The sequence below is a fragment of the Myxocyprinus asiaticus genome, chromosome 10, assembly GCF_019703515.2.
Source record: "Myxocyprinus asiaticus isolate MX2 ecotype Aquarium Trade chromosome 10, UBuf_Myxa_2, whole genome shotgun sequence".
Classification (NCBI taxonomy): Eukaryota; Metazoa; Chordata; class Actinopteri; order Cypriniformes; family Catostomidae; genus Myxocyprinus; species Myxocyprinus asiaticus.
The window spans coordinates 22,348,946-22,368,063 of record NC_059353.1 but is presented as its reverse complement, the minus strand read 5'-3'; the positions used below and the strand labels follow the sequence as shown (position 1 = coordinate 22,368,063).

The 19,118-nt window shown below is 38.8% G+C and overlaps 1 protein-coding gene across 1 annotated transcript; it reads right to left on the bottom strand.

The window, feature by feature from the left end:
• Positions 1 to 140: 140 nt before the first annotated feature.
• On the bottom strand, positions 141 to 7,892 carry map3k19 (mitogen-activated protein kinase kinase kinase 19). The gene is made up of 7 exons (XM_051708239.1): positions 7,623 to 7,892; positions 6,967 to 7,172; positions 5,412 to 5,455; positions 3,401 to 5,326; positions 3,199 to 3,300; positions 1,414 to 2,105; positions 141 to 1,145 (listed from the first exon to the last, which is right to left on the bottom strand). Exons 1-7 carry the CDS (start codon positions 7,805 to 7,807, stop codon positions 1,055 to 1,057), a joined length of 3,246 nt encoding a protein of 1,081 aa, XP_051564199.1. The 5' UTR covers positions 7,808 to 7,892; the 3' UTR covers positions 141 to 1,054.
• Positions 7,893 to 19,118: the final 11,226 nt, after the last annotated feature.

The following is a 19,118-nucleotide window of genomic DNA, read 5'->3' as shown; positions in this document are numbered from 1 at the left end:
CATTTGATACCTTCTATAGTGGCTGCATGTCTATTTCGAAAGGGATGAGACCTGTTTACAGAGCATGAAGAAATAGATTCTTGTAAGTTAAAAACTGTACTATAACTTCTCAGGTTTGGAGCTGCTTGTAAAATTCTCTCTCTCTCTCTCTCTCTCTCTCTCTCTCTCTCTCTCTATAGTGGGGAGGGCCTTGTGATAAAAATCTAACGTTGGCCTTTCTAGCTGCAGTCCTCCAGTGTTCCATACTACTTCCAGGAACTCGTAGGCAATCCACACCCTGCCAAATACCTGGCATGTTGTCAGAGGCCATGCAATGTTCCTTTTTTGACCTTATAGATGACCTTAAGCTGGATGCCAAAGGCTGTGCCTCAAAAAGTAAAAGTATAGTTCTATGAAGTTTACATAACCTTAGCTGTGAAGTGCATTTAATATATTCCTTGGCTTGAAGCAGTAGGCTATTTGTGCAACTCCCTAATTAATAACAAAACCAGAAACATGGGTGGGTAAAAGGAGATTGAGTTAATTATCACAATGTTGACCCAAAGAGATCTGGGCTTTCACCGGCCCTCTTTGTATCATTATTTCTGAATGCAGATGAATGGTTTTGATCTTTCGATTGCATTTTTAGTGTGAAGCTATTGGTAAATGAGGCCAGTGTTGTTCAAACCATTTTAATTTGGGTCCCTATATTGCAGTTAGGTAAGGCAAGTGCAAATCCTGCCAACTATGTTTTTCTTATCCCCCATTTTATTTAGATTTAATAATACATTCAGTGGTTTCCACTACCTTAACCTCAGTCTTTGTGTGTGTTATCATTTATTGTTTTTTACATAATGGCACATGTATGAAATTAGTTTTTCTGCTTGTCAACATGTTTGGTAAATTAAAAAAAATTCCTCCAGGTTAAATTATGATGGATTAGGGTTATAATTTGTCAATTTGCTTTATGTCATTGTTTTAAAAACATCCAAGGTTAAAATAATTCCTCTTAGATTATTTGGTTAAATTGCTCAGTTCTATCTTTGTTTGTTTGATTTGGTCAATGGATAAGTTTTCAGTTGACTGGCCATTTGTTGACTTGGTTGTGATGAGAGATGAATGGATGTTTTAACAATTCCTCTGCTGATGGTCGTTGTGTTGGATCTCTGCAAAGAGCAAAAAGAATGTTCTGCTGTTCTCAAGCTGTTAACAGATAAATTTCACAATTATGCAGATGATTTCTTTTTTTTTTTCTTCACTTTCTAACCACAAAAAAAAAATAAAAAAAATAAAACGTTCTCAACTTTTGGGTGAAATGCAATAGCTTTGCGCAGTTAATTTTCGTGATAAATATTACTGTAAAATATACATAATTTTTTTTTTTTGTTTGTTTTAGAATAACTTTGACAAATAAATTGCTCTTCGAAGGTTTACCTGGTTAAGCAAGCCTGGACAAAGCCATTAGCATGTGTCGAAAAATTGTCGGATAGAGAAGGCATCAAGCCCTTTCGAGCTCCAATGTAAAACAGCGCTGCAATCTTGGTCATGTGTGCTAGGGGTGGCTTTCCTGTGGCCATTTCAAACACTGTGCACCCAATGCTCCAAATGTCAGATTTTCGTCCATGACCGGTCTCACTTATCACCTCTGGTGCCATCCAGTATGGAGTACCATGCACAGACTTCAAAAGGTCACTTTTGCTTCCAGTCAGACAGCTTAGACGGCGAGCGCAACCAAAGTCAATTAGCTTGACCACCCCAGTGGCCATAAGCATGATGTTGTTCCCCTTCAGATCCCTATGGATGACCCTATTGGCATGAAGATAGGCAACCCCCTCCAGAATCTGTTGGGTGTAGAAGGCAAACACTTTCTCTGGTAAGGGTCCAAATCGGTTCAGGATACTGGAGATAGAACCACCTGGAACATACTCCATGAAGATGCTTACAATGTTCTCACACAGAGCTGTGCCCAAGAACCCAACGATGTTAGTGTGGTGAAGGTTCTTAAGAAGATCCACCTCTCTTTCCAGACGAGCATACTCTTTTTCTGCCATCTCTGAACTTGAAGCATCCAATGCCACCTGTTTTACTGCAATCAGCTGACCTTGACTGGTTAGCCCGCAATACACCTATATCATAAAGATATAGAACAAAATGAGAAACATAAAAGTCTTTTATTTGCACCCATGATTATTGGGCTTGGAGAATATTTTATAAATCAGATCTGTTTACAAAAATCTATCTTTTGTGCCCAATTAGTATTTCATCTCTAGGGCTTGAAGGCTTTGTTTGATTCTTTTTGCATTTGACTTGTTTGAGATGAGTTGTTTTTTTGTGGTCCATCAACGTTGCCTGGATCGTGTCCAACCTTGCTTCGATGGTGAAATATGAAGACTAAAATTCACATGACAAGGCTGCTCTATGCTTTTCAACTAACAAGGTCAGAGTGGACATGTTATTAACTGATTAGGCAGCAAGGTAGCAGGTCAGCTGCCTACGTTTTCGGATGCAGCCCAAGGTAAAAGCGCTTCACCTGTGATACAAGTAAATGTCTTATTCACTATGCACTGTATGTACAATTGGTTTGATTCTGTTTTTTTTTTTTAGTAAATGCGACATGCCATCCATGGTTGCTGGACTACTGTGTGTACTGTTACTTCCTTCTTCCTAATATATTAACAATTTATTCATGTGCAAATAAATTACAAAAATTTGATGACAAAACAGAAATCTGAAGAAACTGCTATCTACCACTTAAAATGCAATATAATTTTTTAGTTTTGTGTGAAATTGAGTACATATAGTGGTAAATAAGAGATTTTTTTTTTAGCGTTTAATGTTTGTTATTTAATATTAAATTGTGTTATACAGTATATTGGCATTGTATTGGATAGCGGCATCGGCCATTAAAAAACCTATATCGGATGACCACTACTCTTCGTTACATTTGCAGTGTGAACACTGAAAACTACTTTAAAAATAGTGCAGAAGTATGGGATTTGGGATGCAGCTTTGAACTTTGAGGTCATGTTCACGTGTAAAAGCAGCTGTAGAATAAATAACCATTTGACAACTTAACATGCACATATATCGTTGGGCTAATAACTGTGGGAGGGTGTAAGAGGTATGACTTCCTCATACTCGTATCAACCAGAAGTCCCTGTTCCATTAGTATCAGGTTAAAACTAAAGTGCTTTGAAGGAGCTGCATTTTGACACCTACTGTTCCAAAAGCTCCTTTACCCAGAACCTCTCCTTTTGTCCATGTGATAGCATCATCTGAGCAGAATCCGTTAGTATAATGCAGTTCACCGGAGGAAACACCCTAATGGACAACACAAACCTTATGTGATGAGTAAGGTATTGTGTATTTATAAGTGACAATCTATTTACAAGTTAAATATCCAGTCGTGTTAGCATTTTACCTCATTTAAACGTTTCTTGAATTCTGAGGGCAAGTTATTTCTGGACTCCCTTCTATCTTCCTTTTCAGTCTTAAGTGTTTCAGCATCTCTTCCCTCCAGTGACATCAACTCTTCTGCCAAAGACCGCAGCAAGTCATCTGTAAGCGGTCCATCACTCACCTCATTCAGAAACCTCTGGAATGCAGGTGATACTGATCTGTCACTTGTCCATGTATTGATCAGTGGCTGTGCTGTAAATCTGTTCACACTCGATAACTCACATTCAACCGTGGCACTTGTGTCAGTTGGAGTCTGTGGCTCTTGATGTTTTATGTCCTTAATGAGATGAGGCCTTGTGGTTGAATTATTTAGCTGGGGAATGTTTTTATTAGACAAAGAGTTTGATAGTACTTCTTCAATCACTGACAGTATGGAACTGCATTGTCTTTCTATAGTTTCCCTTCCCTCACCCTTAATATCAGGTATTTTGGATTTCATCTGCTGGAAAGTCCCATCAGAATTTTCAAAAACAGGGTGCTTATTCTCTGCAAAGGCTGGATGGGTTATCGTTCCTTTTGGGGCATTAATTCTCCTCTTGAGTTGCCTGCACTTAGTTCGACTGTATCTTTCTGATTGAGCATGTTTCCTTCTGTTAACCTCCACTGTTTTTTTGCCTCTCTGCTTTCCATTGATTTGTTTAACTTCAACCACTGTATGTACCTGTATGGTTTTCTCGGAAGACTTGCCTGCTCTAAGATTTTCATAAACAGGAGTTGCAAACATTTCATAGATTGCTGGACCTTCATCTCCCTGACTGATCTTCAGAAACATGTCATTGTAAGTGACATAGTCCACAGCAGATCTTGCTCGCTGTGCTGCACCTAATGATGGCTTTTTGGAAGGTCTTGCACTTCTCAAATCTCTGTTAAGTTGGTTTTCACCATTATTACTAAGTTTCTTGTCATCACCACTCAACTTTGTGTGTTGAAGGGGTTCAGAGACCCTTTTTGTCGGTGGGGCTTCATTTGTAGTGTTTTTATAAGTCGGTGTAGGTGTCATCCTTGGCAAATATGATTTGTTAGTGGTCTCTCCTGTTATAACTAAGCCTCTGGTTTTGCTTTCTCTAAGTTTTGCCTTTGAGTGACAAGGTGAATTTATCCTATTTCTTGTGGTATTAACAGTACTCTGGTTCTTGTGTGCCAGAATGTTGAATGACTGATTTGTGTGAAAAGACGTTTTGCCTTTTCTGTCCTTTCGTCTGATCGACTTAACTGTTTTGTTCTTGTCAAGTGGAATTTGATCTACTACACTAATATCCACATTGGTGAGGTGCTTCTCAACTTCAATTAACTCGGATCCTCTGTCTCTGACTAGAGGATGGATTTCTTTAGCTATACTGCTGGGTCCATCATAGGAAGTACAGTATGTCCTGATTATGTCAATGTTTTGAGACTTTTTCTCAAGATCTTCTGAGTTTTCAGTTGTTTTGGAAGACTCTTGTCTCATTTTAGCCTCAACCTCAAAAGATCTGAATGGTGTATCATCTTTCTTGTCATCTGAAATAGCACGGTCTGTCGCTTTTGTGATAATTCCAGAACTGACTAAATCCTGAAAATTCAAATGAGACCCCAATTCCAAATTTAATGACTTCTCTAAGCACCCAAATATCTTGTGTGTCTCTTGGGGAACATTTTCCTCCTCTTCTTGACTACTACTGCTGCAGGAATTGCTCTCCTGACTGCCTGCTCTAGTGCCTTTGGATCTTCTGACAGATTGCCTGGAGATCCTTTCCACATTTCGTCTGGACTCTGAGGAGAGGGGTAAGATGCTAGTTGGTTTTAAATGCATTGGGTGCTCAAGACTTGAAAGCGCAGAGCCATCCCTACATCTAGTGTCCAGTGGAGTTAGATGTTTAGGTGTCCTTGTGCACAGAGTAGGTTGTGAACTCTGGCAATCACAACAATGAAAGGAAATGCTCAGGCATATTTGTATTTATTTAAATATTTTTAAAATAAATAATATTTATTCTTACCTTTTGTCTAACATCTTCATCCTCTGTATCACCACCTCTGAGCCCTGTAGTTCAATGAAGAAGAAAAAAATAATTATATGCCTGCCCTTCATGTTAACTTCTGCACATTATCACCTTGATGCTCCATGATCTTGAGCCACGTTTCTGCCTATTGGTATTAAACAGTTCAAGTCCATCTCCTCCACATGCAGTGGCCACTGTCACATTTGGATGAAACCCCAGTCTGGAGTAATGATTTGGTGCATGTACAGTTCTCTAACTTGTGGACCCATTTACATTTCAGCTGGTACATATAGTTTAATTGGTCCTCTGCAATCTTTCAAACTGCTTCCCAAGTAATACATGTTTGCACATATATATATATATATATATACTGTATATATATATGTTATTTGATATTCAATTGGGATTAGTTTTATACAATGACATTGGGTAATGCAATAATTAACAGGGGTTCTTTTAATCCTGTGCGAATCGGTCTGATCAGTAATTTTTTCTGGATTTTGCATTCCTGCGCCTTTAAAGGTAACAGCGTTTCTTACCTTCCATAAAACACCCAGAAAAAATAACTACAGGTTATACTAATCATGTGTGTAAATATTGCCCAATCTCCTGTGAGAAAGGAGTTTCCCCGATATTTCTGCACTGTTTTAAGTACTTGTTTTTACCTTGTGCTTGAATTTCATCATATGGTAGTATTGTGTGGAGATGCAGAGCCTGAAAGGTGCAATATGAATACAAGACAATGCAAACCTCTTAACAAAGGATTAAGGCTTGTGGCAATTTTAGGTAAGATTTATTCTACAGTACCTAGCCTAGCACAGCATATGCATCTCCCAATACTTAAGCCATATAGCTAATCATTAATAACCTTATTGCTGCTAAATAATCTTTTCCAACATGATGACAACACGTAAATGAAGACACGCCTATCCGGTAATTTCTACAGACATTGCTCATCCTGTATGAATTGACAGTAAACATTACAGACGTCAACAGTAACAATTACTGTACAGACAATGTCCGGAAAATTAATCTAGTCCGAATAGGGCTGTCTGTCTGATTTGTATGACTGAATGAATTTTACACTTATATCGTGCTTTTCTGACACTACATTTAAAGCGATTTACATAGGAAACGGGGAACTCTACTCAACCACCACCAGTGTGCAGCATCCACCTGGATGATGTGATGGCAGCCATAGTGCGCCAGTACGCTCATCACATACCAGCTTTTGGTGGAGAGGAGAGAGTAGAGTAATAGAGCCATTTCATGGATGAAGATTATTAAAAGGCTATGATTGGGCCAATGGGGAAATTTGGCCAGGACACCAGGGTTACGTCCCTCTTTATGAGAAGTGCCCTGGGATTCTTTAATAACACTGACAGGGTGTCAGGACCTTGGTTTAACATCTCATCTGAAGGATGGTGCCTTTTTAGAGTATAGTGTCCCCATCACTATCTGGGGAAGTTAGGACCCCAGGTCTGTATGTATCTGATTAATTAGCCATTAAATATGAGAGAGTTCTTCTTGCAGTTAACAAGTATGGACTTACTGTTATAAATGTTAGCCCGAGCTTGCAGCAGCACACTTGCATCAAGAAGAGGTTGCATCAGCATTGGTGCAGATTTACTAAGCTGTGTGAAATGTCGAACAGGAAGAATAGGTTTCGAGGAGGAGGTCAATTTATTGAGTGATGGATGCCTTATTTTGTCCCAGCTTTTTCTGCAGTCCCACAAGCTCGGCAAGGATGAAGTCCGACTGGGTGAAAAATATATTGATTATATTACAATTTTCAATTTAAAAAATAACTGTTTTCTGTAAAAAGCAAAAAAAAATTTTAAATGTTGCTGAGTAAAAAAGGACAAAGCCAAATCTCCTCTTCTTTCTTTGTAGATAATAGCACATCCTGGAACCCCAGTGTTATGCTGAGGACTGCTTGATCCTGTAACCGTACTCCTCTGTACAGTCTTTGTGTAAAAATAAGAGGGAGGCACTGAATGGACATGGGGTTTCATGCAGGCTAGACCAGATTGTTTGTGAGCACAGTAGGTTTGTTTGTGTAATTTATGTTTGCACCGGCGGTGTTGTTGATATTTAAGTGTGATTTGTTCACTTGTTATTGTCTGTCTTTGTTTATGTGAATGCTAATTTAGTTTGAGGAAGGGATGAATGGTTGTATATACAGTACTGTATGATCAGCTGGCTAACCTGCTTCGTTTCCTCTCATCTTTGCCGTCTTGCCTGATATCTATCTTTGGCTCCATAGAACCCTCACAGCAAATCCTGTTATCTGTGCACATACACACATGCAGACAAATACACTTTGGATATAAAAGGCCACGTAAAGCAACCCCTATGGTCATATTACAGGGCTGAATTACTCCAATTGTCATAATACAGAGGTCACAACAATGTAGTATTACTCAACCATCCAGTATCCAAAGGCACAAAACCCAGTACAAATGAATTTAGAAACCCTACAATGTACCAAGAACTATATATTACTGTAAATCAAAATTATTCAATAAAGAAATTAATGTAAAAATGTTAATTGTAAAATGTAGAATTAAGCCTTTTAACATCTACACATAAACATCACTTTTTATCTAGCCAATCAACGATGTATACAAAATATGCAGATATACACATAGAAATGTATATTTTAAAAAGAAATATATTATATTATATAAATACTTTTCTCTACCTTACTCAAAGTCAGTCTTTTCTAAATTAGTCCAGGCCACACTGAAACTAAATGTTTTATGGTTGCTCTGAGTCATGGAATAATCCTTATCTGCGAGTGAAGGTTCTCTGTTGACTCTGTGTAGTCTAGCTTGGTACAGAAAAGCCTAAAAAGCCGAGTTAGATAAACCCCTCCCATTGTCATGGATCATTTGAGGGATAGGCTGAGAGAGAGAGAGAGAGTGTGAGTGTGTGTGTGTGTGTGTGTGTGTGTGTGTGTGTGTGTGTGTGTGTGTGTGTGTGTGTGTGTGTGTGTTTTTTTCAGGGTGGTGGAAAAGTTTGCCATAGGGCTGTTTAGAAGTCTGAGGAACAGGTGTACCTCTGGCATTCTGTATTTTTCTCCCCTTGCAGAATGAGTATAATTAATGTTTTGTAAGTGTAGTTGTTGACTCACCTTGGTGAATGTCTGTATGGTGTTTTTGGGCAAATATAATCTTTGTTGATTCTCTCTGCAAAACACAAAATTTCAGTAAGTAATTTTATTTGCAGTGCATTAGATAAACACTGAATAAAGAAAGTATTAGCAATTTTTTAAAAGGTTTTCATCTACAAAGCTGGCATGCACCAAGCAACAAAACTGTTAAACAAAAGCCAGTAGAGCTTGACCCTACCCTAAATACAATAACCTCTCACAAATTCACACCTGAATAATTCCCCTGTTGGTTACTGACCATCTGGAGGTGATCCATTCAATCAGCTAACACCATCATTAGCCAGCTGTAATGCCAGACTACAGTGACCAAGGCTTACCCAAATGGAATGCTATGAAAGGCTTTTTTAATTATAATTTTATATAGTTAGCAGTCATTAAGTCTGTCCACTTTTGTTCACATGATTCAAAGGGACTTCTGTGGGGAGACATCACATTAACGAGTGAGACGCGTGTGAACACCTGACCTTCATCCTAGCTGAAACTGGAGTGCAAAAGCCACGTGAAGGAGAGCAGATGGGGAATTTATCAGGACTTCCTGGCCAATAGCACTCCAGGCACATGAATGTTGTTTCTTAAAAATACAATACAAATACTAAGAATAAGTCATTTTATTGAGAACATAAACAGTTATTTATGAATTGAACTTCTTAAAGATGGTGGGTTATTTCATATCAATCAACCAAATGTAAGAAACTTCCCTACTTGTTTAAGAATGAGAAACATAGGGTCAAAATGACAATTTTTGCCAATGACTTGGAGCAAAATTACAGGTCCAAAAAAATTACCTTTGAAAGGTGGCAGCAGCATTATTTTATCATTATTTAGCATCATTATTTATAAATGGGTAGGTCTATTATTAAAATCAGCTGACTTCAGCGCCCCTTGTTTCACTATATGCCAATGGTGTGAGTCCAAAGTGGGGGGGGGTCATTTTATGTTTAATGCATATAACCCTAGAAGTATAAAATATCGGAGTGACTATTTGCAATAGGTGTAAATAGCACCTGCCACACAGCACAGCTATATATACTGTAATGGTGTAGTGGGTAACAACAGAGTGGATGTGCATCTTTTTGTGCGGACGACACGGGTTCTAATCCACCTTTTGTCCCACCTTTTCCCATCCTGTTTTCTGTCTCCATCCTTAATATTTCCTGTAACACTACTTATAATAATTAATACAAAATTAATATGAAGGTTGATCTCCTCATAGTAATTTGGTCTCGGTGAAGGTTGGGGAATTGAGAGAATGGTTAGAGCCAGGTAAAATTAGCCATGGTTTTACTATAGTAATATTGTAGTAGCCATATTTTAATGCAATTAATCATGGTATTACTACAGCAATATGGTGTTAATAGAGTAAATATGTTTAATTTTGTGGTGACTATGATTTTACTACAAAATACTATGGTGATAATATGGTTACTTTAGTAAAACGGTGGTGAAGATTTGTAAGGGAAGGTTAGGGTTAGGTGTAGGGGTTGGTCTAGGGTGTCTGTGGGACTCAATATATATAAACACAATAAACACGCTGCAGTGATGCCACTATACTGTATGTTAGTTTTTAAATAAGGGTGCAAATTGTATCTGCCACAATTTGCACCGGGGTGTAAATAGCATCTAACACTATTTGCACTTAGTGCAAAGATGCTTATTTTGCTATTTACACTTAATGCAAATAGCCTCTGCCATAAAATATATCTTAATATCCTTTTAGATTCTGGTTCAGAACAAACTTTCCCTAACATATCTTCATATTATTCAAGGCCTTATATAGTTAAATCCCAGAGATATGAGTCTCTTAATGTGGCTTCATGCGTAAGCTGTTAAATGTTAAACTTTTCAATGGTCGAAAACCAAATGTGGGTCACATGGTATGTGAGTTTTTCTTGTCAAAAAAAAAAAAAAAAGGTCTAACAAAGTACAAATTCTGTTGAAATTAGAAATGTGCCTGTATTTATCCCCATAAAAAGAATAAACTTAAAATCTCAATTTTGACAGTGGAAAAATACACTATTTTCTTTAGAATAAGTGGCACATGTGGCGATTTAAGCAGTGCATTACATATCAAGATTTCGGATTTCAGAAATGTACCTGTAGTTTTGCTCTATATGTGGAAATCTTAATTTAATTAACCCCCCTTAAAAAACTGTGGATTAGATAATGATCCATTGGCTTTCATAATTTGGCTTTCATCATCATTTACAGTGTGTATTTCAAACATTTTGAGCCAGGGACCTCTGGTTGAGTTGACACAAATGACCCTGGGGGATGAATTTTCTTATAATAAATGGAAAATGCATTTGTATACTGAGAACATACATGTTAACAATAATACAATGATTTGAGAAGTAGATATACACTGTATTATATGAATTATATGAGTTATAGGTGGTGCAAGAAAATGTATCTAAACAAAAGGTTTGCATACAGCATGATTGCTTCACAACTGTCTAAAAAGCATCTCTCATGTTCAGGGCTAGATTATTCTCACACTGGACAAATAACTATAGAGAAAACTTGATGATGATGGACTGATAAATATGGGAATGAGATTGCAAATTGTAATTCTATTCGTTTTACCTTGTGCTGAAGAATTCATTATTCTCAGAAGCTCTTCTTTTATAGAGCTCTTAATCTGAGAGACGTACCACAGAGCTGTGTGACCTCTTTGGTCAGTGATCTTCATGTCACTGGAAAGAAGAACAAGTGAGTTAGTGAAGATTTGTTATGAGACAGGCCTTCTAAATCACATGCAATCTCTATCTTGATCTCCATTACAGTCTGTGACTTTCAAATACCTTGGTCCAAGAAGATTTCAGAATGCTTTCAAAATAATCTGTGATGTTATCAAATGAAGTGCATTTGGGTTCCTTACACTGAAAGAGACATAAGTTCTTTCACCACTTCCAGTGGTTGATATTCCCATGGCATCTCCAGTCCTTCAAACAGATCCACATCTCTTACAGCCAGAATCAGAGGGGTCAGTCCATCTCTGTTCTGTTTATTGAGGTCCACCAAGTCTGTCTGGGCCTGTCACACACACAAAAGACTAGGAAAAAATATATCTTGTTCTCTCATCATGTTAGATGACCAATACTGATCCATCAGAGAACTCTCCATGGAGTCTGACCTGCTTTGAATGAACCTAGTGTTGATATCATATTTCAAATAGTAAAATGGCAAGTGGAAGTTTAAGTCTGAGCCGCTCACCATCAGGTCCTTTAGACAGCAGAGGTCTCCCCTCCAGGCTGCCTCTGAGAGCTGCTGCTGGTGGGGTAAATCTCTGATGATCAGGGCCAACAGCAGCTCCCCCTGGAGTGCTGGCTGACTAACATGAAGAGCTGTCTGGTTATTGTTGTTACATAGCGTAGCATCTGCTGCTCTTTCCAGAAGGAAATGCATCACCTATGTTCAGAATGTATGATGAAAGAAGTTTCAACAATGTCAAAATCTAATGAAATGGTCATGAATTATTATTTGGCCATATTTCCAGGAACACAGGTTTATGATATTGCAAAATAAAGCATATACATTCATGAAACAGGAACAAGAATTCATTAGAGAAATATAATGTCCACACAATCAATCCGTACATTAGACCCCTATCAGCTTCACTACACAAAAGTCACCTATCAGCTTAGCTTTTCAAACATAATGATCATATCAACCCTGGTGTCTCATACCATAGTAAGTCCCCTCTGGCAGACACTCATAAGTGGAGTGGAGCCTTGTGAATCATGAGGCAGGTTAATTTCATCCCAGGAGTAAAGTCCTTGCTGCAGCCCCAGAGCCACGGCCTCCAGATCTTCCTTCAACAGCAGCCCAACAAATCTACTTATGTCATGCGTCCCCATGCTCCAGTGTTCTAGTAGATCCACAAGCACAGAAACTAGTGGAGGGAGAAAATATCTCCAGCTCTTGTCAACTTACTGTAATGAATATCTCACCTTTCTTGGTATTCTCAGCTCTGTGTGAAAAAGAGCTTTTCTTCTTCCATGCGGTTTTGTGTTTACAAAGAAATTCCCATTACAGCTCTGTTTGAGCTGGAATAAGATTTTCAATATTTTATTCTCGCGGACAAATTCCTTAATAAATAATCAAAACATTTTTGGCTTGTTTACTTACTGATTTGATCCAATGCAACTTAATAATACATACTGTAGATTAAAAATGACCATAGACATGAAAATCAGCTTTAAGTTCATAGGAAAAAAAATCACTTAGTCATAATAGCTGAATAATTCACTATATACATAAAATCATACCAGAGATTCCAAAGACAAATCAGTAGATGTCAAATTAAGAATTCCTGAATTTAAGTTAATGAAAAGCCTCTTGTGTCATTTACATTAAGCCAGTAAGACTCACCTGCACCAGCCGTTTGTTGTCCAGTGTTTCTGGATTTAAATGTTTCAGTTAAATAAGCAAACAGTTCCTGTATTTATGTCTTTGTCTTTTTAAGGGTCAGTGCTTTGTCTTCATTGCGTCTTTCTGCCTGAAGCAGCTTTGAGTTTACAGCCTGTTGCCAAGGAGACAGTGGCTTTGGCATGAAAACAATGAACTCACTGCGAAACCTTTGTTTTGGTTTCATAGGGGAATTGTCCATAGAAGCATTTTGTTATGATAATATACTACTTTCTATCAAAAATCTTCAGTTTTGTCTGTGCATCCAAGACATTTTAAATTTCATTGTGAAAACTTGTATGATACATTGTCCACTGTACTATAAGCAGCTTAGCAAACATACAACAAAATAATAAAGAAACAGAACTCTATTTCCTGCTTTACACCAACAACATGAAGAGTGGAATTCTCTAACAACATTACACAACCTGAGTGCTTCTATTAGAGAAGAGTTGGTGCAACATAAACAAATATGCAGATTCACAACATGATGAATACTGCTGTTCATGTTGAACTCTAAATTCCTCTATTTGCTACACATCATTTTAGACTGAACCACAAACTCATCACTGTCATTGTTATAGAAATATCATAAATATCCATTATTTTATTCAAATAAGTTACATCATATTGTACACCATGACCTTCTGCAGAGAAGTTGTAATTTGTAACATCTTTGCATACCATGCCCATGGCCATCATTCTGTGGGATAGGCCTTTAATGGGTGCAACAGCCTTCATAGAGCAGCATTACACACTTTTATTCTGCTGCATTAAAAGATCATTTTATATCATCCACTTATGTGATCTGAACCTTTACTACCTTTTTCAGTAGTTACTGGAACACCGCAACATTTTAGATGTTGCTTTTGCATTTATTGAAACTACAGCTACATGAATGAATCCAGAACACAAAATACTTCAATGATTAATGACAAAATACATGAAAGATCAAAAGACCCGAATCAAAAGTAAGCACTACACATTTGCAAGGCCTGAAAAGAAGAACATTAAGTAAACAAGAAACAAAACCATTTCACACTAAATGTGTTTTTACACAGCCAAGCCAAGGCCGCTCTGTGCCTGCACAAAGTTCTGTGTAAGGATGCAATGGTGCAAATAAACCAGACTAAATATGCCTGCTTTGACCCACCTCCTCAGCCCCTAGTATTAAAGGCAGTTCTGATACTGCTTTGGTTCTGTGCAAATAAAATGCAACATCAGAGCAGGCTTAAACTTTTTTGTTTTCATGATAGAGCATTTATTTCATAATTTAGTTTCATATTTAAAAGCAAAACTTCATATTTTCATTATTTTTATTTCTATATTCATAAGTTTACATTTAAAACATTAATCTCATAACTTTTATGAAAGTGAAATTGCTGTGTAAATGCATTTTTGCACTGAAGAAAATGGTTTTGGTTTACCATAATCCAATTGTAGACATTAGTTCCACACAATGAAAATGAGTTTCTTTGATATGACGCTCTGCTCAAATACTTGGGCAGCCAATTGAGTTTGATCGGTTCAAATTGCTCTCTCTCTCTGATAAGTGTGTGCACTGTATAACAAGCATAGTGCTGCAGATAGTTTACAGATCCCCAATATGTCATTATACTTAATATCCCTCAATATTAGCTTCATTAAAACAGCAACATTCCTACACACTGATTTTTCAGAAAAATGTATCCAACCTTGACCTAACCATTAGCTCCACTCTTCTACAACCTCCAAAAAACTCAGCATTATAGAAACTCCTCTAAATCCCAACATAACATTAAACAATAACAAGTCTCCTACTTGTTCCATTTTGTATAGAAACAGTAAAACACTTAATTTTAAAATGTACTTTCCCAATTCAGTCCCCTGAAAAGCATGCTAGGATCTGGACATCCCCTGCTCGGTTTCAGCAATACATTGATGCAACAAATATTATTCACATAGTCCCAACACAATTGGATTAAGTGAACATCGATGGATTGTAAATATTGAAATTAAATTGAGACCAGATGCTAAAGAATTGTGTTTGATTAGCTCATTTTAAACAAGTTTGAGCAAGCGGTAAAAATCACGTTGAGTGAACACCATCTGTTAGAAGTCTGTATTAATTTGAAACTTTCCTAGCAATTTGATCATATCACTTTTTGATGACTGTGTTGAATCACTTGGACATTGCCATATAATTATGTTCTCATCTCAAACATAAATGTATTAAGTTGATTTCTAGTGTACTTGTTTAGTATCTTCAGTAGAGCTGTTGTGACGAACTGGACATGGAGGAAACTTTGAATCCATATGCTTAATCCATAAATTTATTAAACAAATCCAAATCGCTAAGCTGAGAGACATAGTCGATATAACGGGCAGTGATTCAGTAACAGGCAAACAGTCCAACAAGGCATACAAAGCAAAACAGTGATCCAAAAGACGATATCCAGAGAAACAGGCACAATGGTCATAACGTGAGACATGAACAGCAGGCAATGGAAAACATTCAGTAAGACAGGGGTTAGCTGGCAATACTTTGCAAGGAACAATGGATATGCATGGCTATATATATATATATATATATACACATACACACACACACACACACACACACACAAACACACACAGCAAGTAGGAAATGAGCAATGAAGGAATGTGTGATAATCAGTACTCTGGTGGTGGTAGGATGTATCAACCTCAGATGATACATCCTTCTACGAACACCTCCTGGTGTTCTTTTGTTGGGACATCCCCTTGGTCGTGGTGCTGGATGATTAGCGTATGCTTAGTGAAAATCATGAATCAGGGATGGGTCCAGTATGTCCTTGGTGGCTACCCACAATCTCTCCTCAGGTCCATAGCCCTCCCGGTCCACCAGGTACTGTATCTGGCCCCCTCTTCCTCTCGAGTCCATGATCTCTTTGACCATATATGCAGGTGCTCCATCAATCTCCAACAGAGGAGGCAGCTCATGATCTGTGATACCGGGTCCAGATGTGGAGTGGACCGGTTTCAGTAGGGACACATGAAAGGGAGAGATGTGGTAGTAAGCAGGAAGCTCTAATCGGTATGTAACTGGGTTAATCTGTCGTAAAATTTTGAAAGGACTCACATACCTTGGACTGAGCTTCATGCAGGGTAGCTGTAGTTTGAGGTCACATGTGGACAACCAGACCCTCTGACCAGGCTGATAGTTGGGGTTGCCTCCGATCAGCCTGGATCCGTTGGGTTCTGATAGCCTGTTGCAGTCTGATGTGCGCACCGTCCCACACTCTCTCACTCTGCCTGATCCAATCGTCCACCGCTGGCACCGTAGATGGTTCACCTGACCAAGGGAACATCAGGGGTCGATAGCCAAGCACACATTGGAAAGGGGCAAGTCCGATGGATGAATGGGTGAGAGTTCTGTGCGTATTCCGCCCAAGGAAGGAAGTCACTCCATCTCTGTTGCTCCCGACTGCAGTAGGACCTTAAATCTGCCTATTTCCTGATTGAATCTCCCCACCTGTCCGTTCGCCTGTGGGTGATAGCCTAAAGTCAAACTCACATTTACGTCGAGTTGTTTGCAAAAGGCCTGCCAAACCTTGGATGTGAACTGTGGTCCTCGGTCGGATACAATGTCTTCTGGCAGGCCATAGATCCTGAAAACATGATGAAACAGAGCATTAGCAGTTTCCATGGCGGTAGCTAGACCTTTCAATGGGATGAGTCTGCATGATTGGGAGAACCAGTCAATGATATACAGGATGGTGGTAAACCCATTAGAGTTGGGAAGATCATTCACAAAGTCGATGGAAAAGTGGGACCATGGTCTTTGGGGAATAGGTAGTGGTTGTAGTAGGCTGGCAGTTCCTTGGGGGTCTTAGATTGAGCACAGATTCGGCAAGATTTGACATAAGCAGTAACACTGATTAAAGATTGCCAACAAAATGTATTATGAACTAGCTTAAAAGTTCTCTGAATACCTAGATGTCCTGTGCTGAGGGATGTATGGACCCACTGGATGGTCCTCTGGCGTAGCGTCTTGGGTACGTAATGCTTGTTTGGAGGATATTCAGGTGGTACAATGTCTGTTTGTTGTTCCCTTTGGATTTCCTCCATGATATCCCATCTGATAGGGCGAGGATAACAGAAGGTGGTAATATTGGTTCGGTGGCTAATTTTAACCCAGGAACATGGTATGAGTGGTGTGGAACTCACATTTCTTATCTTTGACAAAGTTGGTGTTGTTGAAGGTGTGAAAGGATAGTCTTGATGTGTTGTGCCTTATTCTGTGAATAGATGAGGATATCGTCAATATATGCAATGACATACTGATTGAAAAGATCATGGAAGATTTAATTGGTGAAAGATTGAAATACAGCTGGTGAGTTAGAAAGCCCATAGGGCATGACCTGGTATTCATAGTGCCCCCTAGTGGTGATGAATGCAGTTTTCCATTCGTCCCCTTCTCTAATTCCAATGAGATTTTAGGCACTTCTTAGATCAAGTTTGGTAAATGTGGGCTTCACGAAGCTGTTCAAGGGCTGAAGGAATGAGCAGCAGTGGAGATCGATATTTAACAGTTACTGTGTTTAACCCTCTGTAATCTATACATGGCCAAAGTCCACCATCTTTCTTCTCAACAAAGAAGAAACCTGCAGCAGCAGGTGAAGTGGAAGGATGAATAAATCCAGATGCTAGCGCCTCTTCAATTTAGCTCTCCATGGCTAGGACTTCTGGTCATGACAGTGGATAAACCTTGCTTCTAGGTGGTGATGCATTGGGTAGCAGTTCAATGGCGCAGTCCCAGGGACTATGAGGTGGTAATTGTGTTGCTTCCTCTTTGTTAAATTCTTGAGTGAACTCAGCATATTCATCAGGAATTTTGGTTTGTTTGTACATCAGGGCTTTCAATGCTGGTGGTTAAACACGGCATGGAAACAGTGACATGAAGTCAGTTCAAACAGCAGTAACGTGACCATTGTGTGAGCTCACCCTGGTTCCAGGAGATGGAGGGATCATGAACAGCCAGCCAGGGGTGATCCAGGATGATGGTGTGTTTGGGGGAGTTAATCACGTAAAGAGAGATGGTTTATGTGTAAAGTCCAATTTGCAGAGTAATTGGTACCGTTCGGCGAGTTATTCCAGTGCCGATGGGTTCATTATCAACAGCAGTGATGTGAATGGCAGGGATACATGGTATAGTGGGTATGTTGAGTTCTGTAACCAGGTCTTGGTGAATCAAATTAATTGCAGAGCCAGAACCCACTAGCGCTATAATACATTTGCAGTTAACATCAAAAGAGACTTCTGCAGATAGAGAAAAACTATGATAAAGTGGAGATTAAAAGTGAGTACCAAGAACTTTTCATCTTGAAGCATGAGTGTTCTGGGTTTTGTGAGGACATGAAGCATTTTGAAGACCGGATTCACCACAGTAAAAACACAACCTCTCCTTTAAGCAACGGTGGCGTTCTTAAGTTGAAACACGAGTATATGCTATTTGCATAGGTTCAGTGGATTCGGGGGACATTTGAGCTTGAATGGAGACTGTAGTTTGTGAGATAGGGTGAACTTTAGAATGTGGGTTATTTATTAAACTGCCTCTTGATAGCCATGGTGATTAACTGAGACAAATTGGATTCCTCACCCTTACATGCAAGCTCAGCTTGGAGTTCGTGATTAAGCCCATCTCTGAATACAGTCTTTAATGCAATATCTTTCCACCCGCTTTGAGCAGCTAGTGTTCGGAACTGGATGGCATAATCAGCTGCAGAATGTTAGCCTTGGCATAAATGAAGCAGCTGAACAGAAACATCTTTACCTCCAGCTGGATATTCAAACACCTCATGAATCTATTGAGCAAAGTAATCGAAGGATGTCTTAAATTGCGGGTCTCTCTCCCAAACAGCCGCTGCCCAGTCGAGAGCTTTTCCGGTAAGCAGAGACATCATGAATGCACATTTCATAGATTCCTAACTAAATGACTCAGGCTGGTTAGAGAAGTATATTCAAATCTTACCGGTTTGGCTTGTGGAGATGGGAGGGAGTGGATGTAATGTGTTAGGTATTCGTTGGTGGCCTGCAGATCATTTAAATGCCCTTGATATCCCTTGAGCACTTCACTTTGAGTGAATGCGGCCTGGAGTTGT